The following is a 13,885-nucleotide window of genomic DNA, read 5'->3' as shown; positions in this document are numbered from 1 at the left end:
CACTTCAGTCGTGTCCAACTCTGAGCGACCCCATAGACGGCAGCCCACCAGGCTCCACCGTCCCTGGGATTCTCCAGGCAAGTACACTGGAGTGGGTTGCCATTTCCTTCTCCAATGCATGGAAGTGAAAAGTGAAAGTGAAGTCGCTCAGCTTAATGACATCTAGTTAACACTATTTATTAACTTCTAAAATGTCTACTAAAAAATAAATTCTACATTTTGGGGGTATCTTCACATATTTAAGATATACTTTCCCTGTAGTCAAGGTTAGCAATTTTGTTTTTTCTGTAGTGTGTTAACCAGTGAATATTTTAGGCTTTGTGTTCCCTGTTGTAACTATTCAGCTCTACCCATTGAAGCATAAAAGTAGGCGCAGACAGCTCATGAATGAGTAAGGGTGGTGGTTGTGTCCCAGTGAAACTTTACGCATAAAAACAGGTGGTTTTCCAACTCCTCGTGTAAAGAAAAGCACAGTTTAATTTGTTTCATTTCCAGTCATCAGTACAGAATAGAAGAGCAGACAGTCTTGTCTGCTTGGAGAGCCCAGGGATCTGAAGTTTAGATGATTGTATGGGGGAAGAGCCTCATCTACCTCAGAATAGTATGTACCAGCTCTGTATTTGTAAAGCGGTTCTATGTCCTTCAGCCAGAGGCACTGTTTCTCAATCCAGTTACTATGTCACTCAGGGCGAGGACGAACTGTCAGCTCAGAGGAGAGCCTGGCTGGGTTCCTATCCTACTGGCCAGGACACTGATTCAAGGCTGCTTAGGAGTATTTTAAGAATGATCTAGATATCTGAAAGTTCCAAACCCTGCAAACCAAAGGGCTAGTTTCATATTTTACCCTCAAAATAATGTTAATGATTGAGTTCCTGTGTTAGCCCTTTAGAACCACTTTAATACAACTCCAGTGGAAAATACTCTATTATACTCTAATAATAAAGAACAAAATCTTTTGAATTTGAGTAGCACCAGTGTTCATAAAATCAATATGAATTATCTAGAATGTAATTGAATGATGGTATCTGAGGATCTCTGCATTTAGTTTGACAGTGTAGGCAGGATATTTAAAAGAATCCACAAGTTTTCTGGGTCCTTTAGAAATAAGGGTACAAGCGCTTTTTTGAGTATTTTTTATGATTAAACAATATTTTATCTACTGTTGATTTGTAACTTACAGTTTTCCTTTTTCTCAATAGATAGATAACTAACGTAATCTTAATGCTCATCCCCAGTGATTCATGGCAGTTTCTGACTTACAAAATGGAACGACAGGGGGAGATAGGTTTTCTCCCATGATAACCAATAAGAATTTGAAAGGGAGGAGGATGGTAAAATAGAAGAGGTACATTGATGTTTAATAAGGAGCTCACAAGCTCAGCAGGACAGAGACACCCAAATGCCTGCGTTCCCCCCACCAAGGGGAAAGGTGGTAATGTCAGGGGCTGGTGTTGGGGTGCTGGCACTGACTACAGAGCTCCCCTAGAACCTATCCTGGGGCTCCCTGGGGAGAGAGCATTAGGAGGGGAGAACGGAGAAGCCAGCGTCCCTGGCTGCATGGCTGAGGATATCTTTGCAGACTGGGGCTTTTTTTCCAGGTGTGCCTGCATTTACTCATGTGCTGTTTGTCTGTGGAAAAGACTGTTAAGCTGTCAAATAGTGAACTACCTCGGTAGTTCCTGATGCCGTGATCATGGTTTTGGTCTCGTTTCTTTTAGGTTACCCCTGTTTCAGGCCAGTGCTTTTGCATTTCTGGCCCCTGCTCGAGCCATCCTGTCTTTAGATAAATGGAAATGTAACACCACAGGTAATTGCAGTTATTTCCACATATGTCATTGGGGTCCTTTAATGCAGGTGATAGAAGGGAGGCCTGGATGTGCTGCCCCCAGCAGTGATAAATCCTTTCTGGAATCAGGCACAGAACACACAACCAACAAAACAGCTTAGAATACTCCAATCTGTGGGTCGTTTTTCTGTCTCTCTCTGTATCCACTCATTCATCCCTACCCCCAGAGCAAGTAAGGACCAGGAAAGGACCTCATTCCTCTGTGCTAATGAAATTGATAAATATGGAAACAGAATAGAAAAATATTTGTGCTGTTTTTCTGCCTCTTTCTTTCAGTGGATTTTATGAACCACCAGTAGTCACTCTCTTTGCTGCATCAGCATCCTTTCTCTGAAACATCTTTGCTTTTTAAGGATCTGGCTGCTTTGGTTTTCTGCAAATGACTTTCATTCCACCTGCTATCCTCCTCATAGTGATTGCAAAGATCCTTAAATAACCCTTAAGGTCAGGAAGAGATCAGATAGGGGATTTGAGGGAAGCAGACAGACCTGCTGTACTCTCAAAATACTGTTAAATTTTTAGGTTCTAGGAGCAGAATTTTCTAGCCCTGATTTCCTTCCTTGCTCCTAGGAGTTACTTTGTGACCACTGATTTGATTTAGGAACAGAAAAAGGGCCTCAGTTTTATCTAGGTTTTTAAAACCTCAGTCAGGCAACCTTGCTGTTGGTCATTTCAATGAGCTGCTTGCAAAGGTTGGTCTTTGTATGAGACTGGAACTAGCAGTGTGTATCATCAGTTCAGTCAGCTTCTGAGAAACCAGGAGCTCTTGTTGGTGAATAAATTTGGTTATATTAGTGATAGGGAATCCACCTTTCAGTATGATATGCTGTACTGTTGTAACTTGAATTTTAGGGTTGGGTATTTATACAGATATACTTAGAACAGGGAGGAAATTCTTCTTTAAAAGAGTAAAATGAATATGTCCCGTCAAACATCAGTGTCACTCCAAGAAAAATTTTGTCTTTGTTTTTGTTTTCAAGATGTTTCGGTTGCCAATGGAACAACAGAGCTGTTACACACAGAACACATCTGGTATCCCCGAATACGCGAGGTAAATGATGAGCATTGTCTACTTACGGCTTCTTTGTGTTTCTTCTTATTTTCAGTGTTGGTCATGCCCAGTATATTGCAGTTGCTTATACTAAGTTCTTTTTTTTTTTTTCCAGCTACTGATATGTTCATTTGTGCTGTGAAATTCAATTTAGATGACATTGCTATAAAATAAAGCATGTAGAAATGCTTTGTGACACCAGACAGTATTGTTTCTTGCCCTCTTTTCTGTCCTTCTTTCTCTTCCTCCTCTCCTATGCCACCACAGACCTGTCTGCTTAGACCCTCCAGCATAACCAGCCGAGGGACAAGGCTCCCTTTGGAGGGAGCCACAGAGTTGATAGGTTGCAAAACTATTTATTCTTGCCTCAGCGTTTGTCTGTGTTGGTTGAAGGAATTAAAGCCATTTGTCTGCTTCAGTGCATTTGAATAGAATAGGGTATGGGAGTCCTTAGATACAAAGAATGACTGACATTTTATCCAGATCTTCCAAAACGTGTAAAACCATTCACCGTTAGTTCAGAATTAACACAGATATGACCAATCTGTACAAAAGAAATACACCTTTAGAATTTTTGTCAGTAACACTACCTTTTAAATGTCTTACAGGAGCTTACTTCTTAAAGTCAAGAATCTTTGTACTGCATTGTACCTTTGAGGCTTGTTTTGAATGTCGTGTCTTAAATGGGAATGATAAGACAGTTACATCTGTCTCGGTCAGTGGAATAGGCAAACTGATTTTGTGTCCAGTGCCCATTTTGGTAATACTCTTACATCAGTCGGGTCATACTTAGGTTTGCTAGGTCCCAGTCATACCCACTGGTATCTTTAGGGTTTCCCAGGAATTTCTCAGCTATGTCATGCCTATTTTATAATAGCTTGATACCTTACAGAATTATCAGTTGTGGTTGCAGGTGACATTTAGACTGTATGATTTATAAGCAGCTTGCTCTTACATCTGTGTCCTCTCTTGCTCCAGATCCAGGGAGCCATCATCATGTCCTCATTGATAGAAGTGGTCATCGGCCTCCTAGGCCTGCCTGGGGCTCTGCTGAAATACATCGGGCCCCTGACCATCACACCCACGGTAGCCCTCATTGGCCTCTCTGGTTTCCAGGCAGCAGGAGAGAGAGCAGGGAAGCACTGGGGCATCGCCATGCTGTAAGTGTTCCAAGACCACTCAGGAGTGGGCAGAAAAAATCTTCCTTCCCAGCACTGAGGAACAGCTTCTTTGAATGTTTTGAACATATATACAGACATTAGGAGATATGTAAGATTAGTCTGATAGTTTATTTGTTTCATGCCAGGGAATTATTAAAATGCCATGCAGTCGAGGTATCCTAAAGATTGGGAGGGTTGTAAGGTTTTAAACTTCAAGAAAGGAGTAAGATGGTGGTGCCATTAACTCTTGACTTTTGGAGTCATGCCAAGTCTCATACATGGAAATTGAAATACCAAGAAGCTGAATCCTTTAAATGAGACTCAAAAATACTTCCAGACTGGCAGGAGACAGAGCTGTGACCTGCAGTGTTGGCATCAAGGGTGATGTGGCTTTCAGGTCAGACAGCTCTGCATACCTGTCACAAAGCTGTCATTTCTGCCAAAGTCCTGCTGGTCGGTGCCAGTCCTTTCGCACAGTACTTGAAGTGAATTAAATATGTCACTTATCCCTTTTTTCTGTAATGTCAGTAAAGACATTCAGAACTTTATAAGATTGATTGTTAAGAGCCACAGCTTTCTGCGTACCACAGATAGAACCCACAGTCTCTGCATATCTCTGTAGAGCATATGTAAGAGTTGACCACCTCATAGGAAATGATTCTAAGACTCTAGAATTTTAGCAGTCAGATTTCTTAAAAAATTAAGTAACACAAGAGGATTTCTAATTTTTTTGTTTTGTGAAAACTTCTGTAATTATTCAATGAAAAACAGTATTTATTGAGCCTACATATCATGCTTTACATAACTCTGGTTGTATATATTATAAATTAAGGTAGGTACCAGTGTTATCCCTATTTAACAAGTAAAGAAATCCAGGGACAAAGATACAGTGTTAGTTTTTCAGGGTCACACAGTTAGCCAGGATGCTTTTCAAAACCCAAATAGTCTGACTTGAACTTAACCCGTAACACTTAATTCTGACTCTCTGTGTTAGAATGTGGTTCACAAATAAAGTGAATCCTTACATAATTGTAATCCATATATCATTATTAATTAAAGTATAAGAAAATATCCAGTTTTGTTCTTAGTTTTCTCATTGCAGCGAAGGTTGTCAATATTTCCATATCAGGATGGGTGTGTTGAAGGCACGTGAGAATGTTCACTCAGTGAAATGCAGTAGGTTCCAAAAAGGAGAAGTTGTGTTTACTGTCTTGCTGTAAACTTTAGGTACCAATAACAAAAGAATGACTAAAACCCCCAAACCACTTAGAAGCAAGAGAATACCATTATAAATAACTCAGAAAAGAACTCCAAACTTTACAATTGACAACAATTTAGAAAATGATGATAACAGGACTAGTCACACTTACTGAACAGTCAGTTCTCAAGAAGAGTCAAATAAAAATGAAGAGCTTATCTTCAGAAATGAGAAAAACAGGATGAAAAATGAGCACAGTTAAAGCAGGGGAAAACATTGGTAGAGATACAAAAAATATGCTAGCAAAGTAATGCTTAAGATCCTTCAACCTAGTTTTTAATGGTATGTGAACTGAGAGCTTCCAGATGTACAAGCTGGATTTAGAAAAGGCAGAGGAACCAGAGATCAAATTGCCAGCATCCACTGGGTCATAGGAAAAGTTAGAGAATTCTGGAAAATACCTGCTTCATTGACTATGTTGAAGTCCTTGACCGTGTAGATCACAACAAACTGTGGAAAATTCTTAAAGAGATGGAAATACCAGACCTCCTTACCTGCTACCTGCCTCCTGCAAAACCTGTTTGCAGATCAAGAAGCAACAGTTAGAACCGGACATGGAAAAATGGACTGGTTCAAAACTGGGAAAGCAGTACGTCGAGGCTTATTTAAAATCACCCTGCTTTTTAAAAAGCAGAGATGTTACTTTGCCTACAAAGGTCTGTATAATCAAAACTATGGTTTTTCCAGTAGTCATGAACAGATGTGGGAGCTGGACATAAAAAAAGGCTGAGTGCTGAAGAACTGATGCTTTTGAACTATGGTGCTGGAGAAGACGCTTGAGAGCCCCTTGGACTGTAGGAGATCCTAAAGGAAGTCAACCCTGAATATTATTTGGAAGAATGACGCTGAAGCTGAAGGTCCAACACTTTGGTCACCTGATAAGAAGAGCTGGCTCATTGGAAAAGGCCTTGATGCTGGGAAAGATTGAAGGCAGGAGGAGAAGGGGATGACAGAGGATGAGCTGGTTGGATGGCATCATCAACTCAGTGGACGTGAGTTTGAGCAAGCTCTGGGAGATGAGGAGGGATAGGGAGGCATGGCATGCTGCATTCCATGGAGATGCAAAGAGTCAGACACAACTGAGCAACTGAACAACAAAATAAAAAATAGGAAACAAATAGAAGTGATGCGTGCCAAAGCTTGTTTTTTGGAAAATGGCAAACATATAGACAGACTTCGGGCAGGGCTAATTAAGGTAAGAAGGGAATGCACACACAAAGCAGTGATAAGACTTAGCTCTAGGGAGGATGAGTTAGATCTAGGTTTTTTATATATATATATATATATAAATAAAATAGGTGGTTTTCCAGCTGTTTTTTGGTAAATAATCAAAACTGACCCCTTCTCCCCCAGACCTCTGGATGTTGGGGCTCCTCAGAATTTGGTCCTGGGCCTCCTTCTATCTCCATTCTGTTCCTCTGGGGTATCTCATCGAGTTCATGGCATCAGCAGACGTGCATTTTGCTGGTGGGCTCCACATGAACCTGTAACGTGGACCTCTAAACTCAAGACTTTCAGATCGAACCCCTGACTTCTGTCCATTTGCTGTTACACAAGACACCTCAAACGTTAAAGTAAAGGAAGAAAACTCCAGCTTCTGACTCCCTCCTTTCCCTTAAACCATTTCCTTCTGAGGTCATCCTTGCAGTAGCACAGCCACAGGTGCAGTGGTAGCACAGGTGCCTAAGCCAGAGCCCTGCAGTGATCCTTTGTTCTTCACTTCCTCATTCACCATGCACAACCCATCATTCTCTCCTACCTCCAGAAAAAAGTCCCGATTCTATCCTTGGTCATCATTGCCACAGCACTCAGCCATCACTTCCAAACTGGTCTCCAGTTTATTTTTTTCTCCCTTATGGTGCATTGTCAGTCCTATAAAATGCTTAATCATTATCTCTTCAAGACTTTCTCTTCTGTCCCCAATTCTTGCTGGATTCTAGAATCTTTTAGGTCTTCATCACGATGTCTGAAACCTTGCCTGCTACTCTTTGGTGGTCTGTTTACATCTCAGGCTTGGCACTCCGGACTGTTTTACTTTGCAATCTTGGGTGTTCATGGGAAATAATCTTGAATTATTTCACAGATGCCCCCCCACTTCCATCCCTGCTTAATCTCTCTTTTTCTGGAACTTCTAGGATGTTGGTCCTCCCAAAGTTGTCCTCTTACTTTCCTCATCTATTTTTCATCTCTTTTTTTCCTCTGTTCCTAGGAATTTTCCTCAGCTTTATCTGTGACTCCTTCTCTTGAGTTTTTTTTTTTATTTTTGCTGTCCTGTTTTTTATTTTCCAGAGCTCTTCTTTTGTGCTTGGATGTTAGCTCTGTGAGGGCAGGACCTCAGCTCTATATTAATCACCACAGCACTGCTAGTACTTGGCTCACTATCTGTTCCAGAGCAGGGATATTCAGTAAGAGCATTGTGAATAAGTTAGGGGAGGCGGGGGAGGTGTGACCACACCCTTGACCATGGGAAGAAAAGTCAAGGATGTTGTGGAAGGACTTTCATTCCTAAAGGATGTGCTCTACTGGTTAGGCATTGAGTATATTACATCTCCAAGGAAGAGAGAATTCCTGTACTGTTTAATCTGTACTGGAGCTTTGAAAAAGAAGGGAAACTTAACAGTTTTATCTTAATGGCAAATTGTGACAGAGCTAATGCAGAAGGGAGATCCTGGACCAAGTTTTTCCTTCCTAGGGTTGTATAAAACCCTAAGGAAATCTGTTCAGGTAGTAGCATCTAAAACTCAGTGTCTTAAAAGGCTTGATACAGTGTCTTAAAAGGGCCTTACTATACAGCTCTGCACATACTTAATTTTTTAAGTGCTATATCTATAAACATATCTGAAAAGAATGTTCCTTGGAACATGGTTTGGGAAAATGCTGCTGCAGATAATACAGTAAAAGGGCAGTGTATTTATCATTTCAGGAACTCAAGGATGATTAAATATTAGAAATTTTAATTTTATGAAAATCCACTATGTTTTTTATTTAAAAAACATGGTGATGATTTTTAAAAATTGAATCTATGTTTCAACTGCAAACTGTTAGCAGTGATAAATATGATTTTTAAATGCCCCATACACCTTACTTGCTTCCTGAGAAACCTGTATGCAGGTCAAGAAGCAACATTTAAAACTGGACATGGAACAATGGATTGGTTCAAAATTGGGAAAGAAATATGTCAAGCCTGTAAATTGTCACTCTGCTTATTTAACTTATATGCAGAGTACATCATTCAAAATGCTGGGCTGGATGACTCACAAGCTGTAATCAAGATTTCCAGAGAACCGGAAATATCAGCAACCTCAGATATGCAGATGATACCACTCTACTGGCAGAAAGTGAAGAGAAACTAAAGAGCCTCTTGATGAGAGTGAAAAAGCAGACTTAAAACTCAACATTAAAAAAATTAAGATCATGGCATCTGATGCCATCACTTCATGGCAAATAGATGGGGGAAAAGTGGAAGCAGTGACAGATTTTATTTTCTTGAACTCCAGTATTACTGTGGACGATGACTGCTGCCATAAAATTAAAAGATGCTTGCTTCGTGGAAGAAAAGCTATAACAAACTTAGATGGTGGATTAAAAAGCAGAGACATCACTTTGCTGATAGAGGTCTGTATAGTCAAATCTATGGTTTTCCAGTGCTCATGTATGGATGTGAGAGTTGGACCGTAAAGAAGGCTGAGTGCTGAAGAATTGATGCTTTTGAACTGTGGTGCTAGAGAAGACTTTTGAGAGCCTCTCGAACAGCAAGGTGATCAAACCAGTCAATCCTAAAGGAAATCAACCCTGACTATTCATTGGAAGGGTTGAAGCTAAAGCTCCAATACTTTGGCCACCTGATGCGAAGAACTGACAAATTGGAAAAGACTCATGCTGGGAAAGATGGAGGGCAGGAGAAGAAGGGAGTGACACAGGATGAGATGGTTGGATGGCATCATCAACTCAATGGACATCAGTTTGAGCAAACTCTGGCAGATACTGAAGGACAGGGAAACCTTGGGTGATATAGTCCATGGGTTTGCAGAGAGTTGGACATGACTTAGTAACTGAACAACAACATACATTAGTGGTGAAAGACTTAAATTAGACTGCCTGTTGTAATCATAAACTGAGATAAGAATGTTTATTATCAGAATCATTTAAAGTTCTGAATATGCTAGCCAATAAAGAAGACAAAATAAAATAATATGGATCAGTGCAGGAATAGGGAGAAGGGCTTGATGACTTGTCCTTAACAATAATTAAAGCACATTGTAGGACTTAACACTGTGATCTGGGACAGGGTAGATATTGATAGAGTAGAACAGAAAGGATGGAAAAGTGAAAGAGAAGTCACTCGGTCATGTCCGACTCTTTGCGACCCGTGCACTGTAGCCCACCAAGCTCCTCCGTCCATGGGATTCTCCAGGCAAGAATACTGGAGTGGGTTGCCATTTCCTTCTACAAATAGAGTAGAACAGAAAGGATAGAAACAGGACCAATAAAAAAATTAATACTTAATATATGATGTTTGAAATCAGTGGAGAATGAACTGTGTAGAAAATAATTGTTTGGAAAAAAGTTAGATTTCTGATTTATATCAAATTACATTTCAGTTGAATTAAAGACTCAAATGTAGAAAATAAAATCATGAAAGGGCTATAAGGAAACCTATATTAAATAGGTTAGATAAAGCAGATAGGAAAAGAGAAAGATTGATTTTACCACTGATTAATTTAAAGCTCATATCAAAAACCATTGAAACTAAATTTTAAGTGTATCTGAGAAAACACAGCAAACTCCATAAGAAAGGCTAATGTTCCCAATTGATAGAATGTCGCCAGGTAATTTAAAGGAGAGAGGGTCCTGGTAGAGTAATGAATGAAGGATGTAGTATGAACAACCACTTAACAAAAAAATAATAATACAAATAACCGATCAGTGTTTAAAAAGGGCTACCTTCACTTGTTGTCATTATGCATATTCACATGGAAGGGGACTCTATAGCAGTAGGAGTATTGGTGGTGGGTCACTGTGGTCTCCTAAGTCAACCAATAGATGTGGCCTTTAGAGACAGACTGTCTCTAAAGGAAGAGTCAATGTGGTGAACTAGTATCTGCCATTTCTAAAACCATACATAAATTCTGAGTGGGAACAGTGTTTTTCCTGAAAATATTTTTCCGTTTACTTTTCTTAGGGATAACTTCAAACCTATTCAAAAGTAGAATAGTTTAATAAATTGCCATGTACCATCACCAAACATTCCAGAAAAGTCTCATTTTACCTATTTCCCCAAATTCATTGAGATTCTTGGCATTTGGAGTTTAATAATAATTAAACAGAGAAATCTAAAGTAAAATAAGACCCTCCTACACAGCCCATCCCTCAAAAAAATCTTCTCTTGAATAACTAACAATAATATAGGGTTTATCCTTCCATATTTTGCATTATTGGTACAGAAATACAAATTGCACATATACAGCTTTATCATTATTTTATAATTTTTCACCTCAATAATTTGTTGGGGTCACCTTCCCAAGACAGTCTGTTTAAATCTGTCTCATTCTTTGTACAACTGCACAATGTTAAGTAGCATCAAAAAGTCTATTAAACTACTCCCAGGGGATGCAACAGTAAAGAATCCACTCGCCAGTGTAGGAGATGCAGGTCTGAGCCCTGGGTCAGGAAGATCCCCTGGAGGAAGAAATGGGAACCCACTCCAGTATTCCTGCCTGGGAAATCCCATGGACAGAGGAACCTGACAGGCTGTAGTCCATGGGGTCACAAAGAGTCAGACATGACAGAGCGCGCACACACACGCACACAAGCCATTTCCCAGTTGATACACAAGCATGTTATTTAAAATATTTTCTGTTGCAGACAATGCTGAAATACCTATTTTCATGTTAATGAATATTAAAATAAATGATGATAGTGTTTTTAAATTGATGAAATTGGTAGGGATTTACAAGTATAAAGGCCTTCCCTGATAGCTAAGTTGGTAAAGAATCCACCTGCAATGCAGGAGACTCCAGTTTGATTCCTGGGTTGGGAAGATCCGCTGGAGAAGGGATAGGCTACCCACTCCAGTATTCTTGGGCGTCCCCTGTGGCTCAGGTGGTAAAGAATCTGCCTGCAGTGCAGGAGACCTGGGTTTGATTCCTGGGTTGGGAAGACCCCCCTGGAGAAGGGAATGGCTACCCACTCAGTATTCTGGCCTGGAGAATTCCATGGACTGTATAATCCATGGGGTCGCAAAGATTCAGACATGACTGAGCAGTTTTCACTTTCACTTTTTATAAAATCCCCTGCTACAGTGAGTAGGAAATGACATTTTTAAAAATTTGTTTCACAGCAGTATAGTTTATTTACAGTTTTGTGTTAATTTCTGATGTATAGCAGTGATTCAGTTATACAGATAGGTGTGTGTATATATACACACACACACACACATTTTTTTCATTATGATTTATCATAGGATATTGAATATAGTTTCCTGTGCTATACAGTAGGACCTTGTTGTCTTGTTTGGTTTTGGTTTTTTCTGGCCAGGCCATGCAGCGTATGGGATCTTAGTTCCCCAGCCAGGGATTGAACACATGTCCCTTGCAGTAGAAGCATGGAGTCTTAACCATTAGACTGCTAAGGAAGTCCCAGGACCTTGTTGTTTATCCATTCTATATATAATATTTTGCATCTGCTAATCCCCAAATCCCAATCCATCCCACCCTTACACCACCTTGACAACTACAAATCTATTCTCTATGTCTGTGAAGCTGTTTTATAGATAAGTTCATTTGTGTCATATTTTAGATTCCAGATGTAGGTGATAATGGTATTTGTCTTTCTCCTGACTTATTTTACTTAGTATGATAATCTCTAGATCCATCCATGTTGCTGTCAGTGGCATCATTTCATTCTTTTTTATGGCTGAGTAGTATTCCATTGTGTGTGTGTGTGTATCACATCATTTTTTTTTTTAGTATAGGTTATTTTAATTCTGGGCTTCTCTTGTGGCTTACTTGGTAAAGAGTCTGCCTGCAATGCAGGAGACTTGGGTTCAATCCCTGGGTCAGGAATATCCCCTGGAGAAGGAGATGGCAAACCACTCCAGTATTATTGCCTGGAGAGTCCCATGGACAGAGGAGCCTGGCAGGCTACTGTCCATGGGGTCTCAAAGAGTCGAACACGACTGAGCGACTTTGACTCGATTTTAATCGTAATTGAAGTCTAGTTGATTAGTTTCTGTAACACATCTTCTTTGTCCATTCACCTGTTAATGGACATTTTAGTTGTTTCCGTTTCTTAGCTATTGTAACTAGTGCTGCAGTGAACATTGGGGTACACGTATCTTTTTAAATTTCTCACATGTGCTCATGAGTGGGATTGCAGGATCATATAGCAACTCTATTTTTAGTTTTTTGGGGAACCTCTATACTGTATACTGTTTTCCGTAGTGACTGTGTCAGTTTACATTCTCACCAACAGTGTGTAGGGCTCTCCATACCCTCTCCAGCATTTGTAGACCTTTTTTGGTCTGATCTTCAGATATATTATTTCTGGACTTCTTAATGATGGCCATTCTGACCAGTGTGAAATAATACCTCATTGTAGTTTTGATTTGCATTGCTCTAATAACTAGTGGTGTTGAATATCTTTTCATGTGCCTGTTGGTCATCTGTGTATGTTCTTTGGAGAAATGTCTATTTAGGCCTTCTGCCCATTTTCCAATTGGGTTGTTTTTTTGTTGTTGAGATATATGAGCTGTTTGTATATTTTGGAAATTAAGCCTTTGGTGGTCACATTAGCAAATGGACATTCTTGGTCTCTTGTAGTATCCTTCATTGTCATACTGGTTTTTGTTAAACATCACCATTCACGGGGGAGTTAGAATAACTTGGGCACCATATATGTTTTCAGCCTTGAACTGGTACTGATCTGATGATTTTGTGGTGGCACCAGGTCAGTGAAGTGCCGGCATAGGTGAGGAAATGGTAGAGTGGCAGCCAGCTGCAGTCCACACTTCATTTGGAGTGTGACTGTGAAGTGGCACTTGACTGGCTGTCAATGGAACTGATAATTCCATTTCAGCAATTAGAACTGTTCCCAGGAACAATTAAGCTTAACTTTGAGAATCCTCTCTTCTGTCAACTCTACCTGAGGTTATAAGAGAAAGAATGAATCCCTACAGGTGATGAGACATATTATGGTATACCTTCATTGTTTGAATATGGGAAGCTATCCCACACCTGCCACACATGGGGCACCAGACACATGAGGATGTGTTGGGTTCTGCTCCAGGAGGTCACCAGACCACCTGCTTCCTGCAGCACTCAGCATAGCTGGATCAAGAGTGTAGGACTTGTTACAGAGAAACTTTTGAGTCAGCCCAGACATCCCTGCCCTCACAATGTGGCAGCATAGTTCAGAGCCCAGGCTGTAGAGCTAGACCCCTGGCCAGCTTAGCTGCATGATCTTGGACTGCTGGCTTTCTCTCTGTAAAGTGAATGATTATAGCAGCTACTGTGGAAGGGTAGGCTAATGGGCGGGAAGACCAGTGCATAATGTCTTGAGACAGAAATCTC

At 40.3% G+C, this 13,885-nt stretch overlaps 1 protein-coding gene across 1 annotated transcript in view; it reads left to right on the top strand.

Annotated features, from left to right (window-relative positions):
* Positions 1-13,885, top strand: part of SLC23A2 (solute carrier family 23 member 2) — a 137,493-nt gene that overhangs the window by 102,628 nt on the left and 20,980 nt on the right. Inside the window, exons 6-8 of the mRNA XM_052650709.1 lie at positions 1,719-1,807; positions 2,827-2,897; positions 3,876-4,057. Coding sequence (XP_052506669.1) covers positions 1,719-1,807; positions 2,827-2,897; positions 3,876-4,057 — 342 coding nt within the window. The remainder of the gene's footprint in view (positions 1-1,718; positions 1,808-2,826; positions 2,898-3,875; positions 4,058-13,885) is intronic.

Source organism: Budorcas taxicolor, chromosome 13, assembly GCF_023091745.1.
Source record: "Budorcas taxicolor isolate Tak-1 chromosome 13, Takin1.1, whole genome shotgun sequence".
NCBI classification, from domain to species: domain Eukaryota; kingdom Metazoa; phylum Chordata; class Mammalia; order Artiodactyla; family Bovidae; genus Budorcas; species Budorcas taxicolor.
The sequence above is the reverse complement of the archived record's forward strand: the minus strand, read 5'-3'. Positions and strand labels throughout refer to the sequence as shown.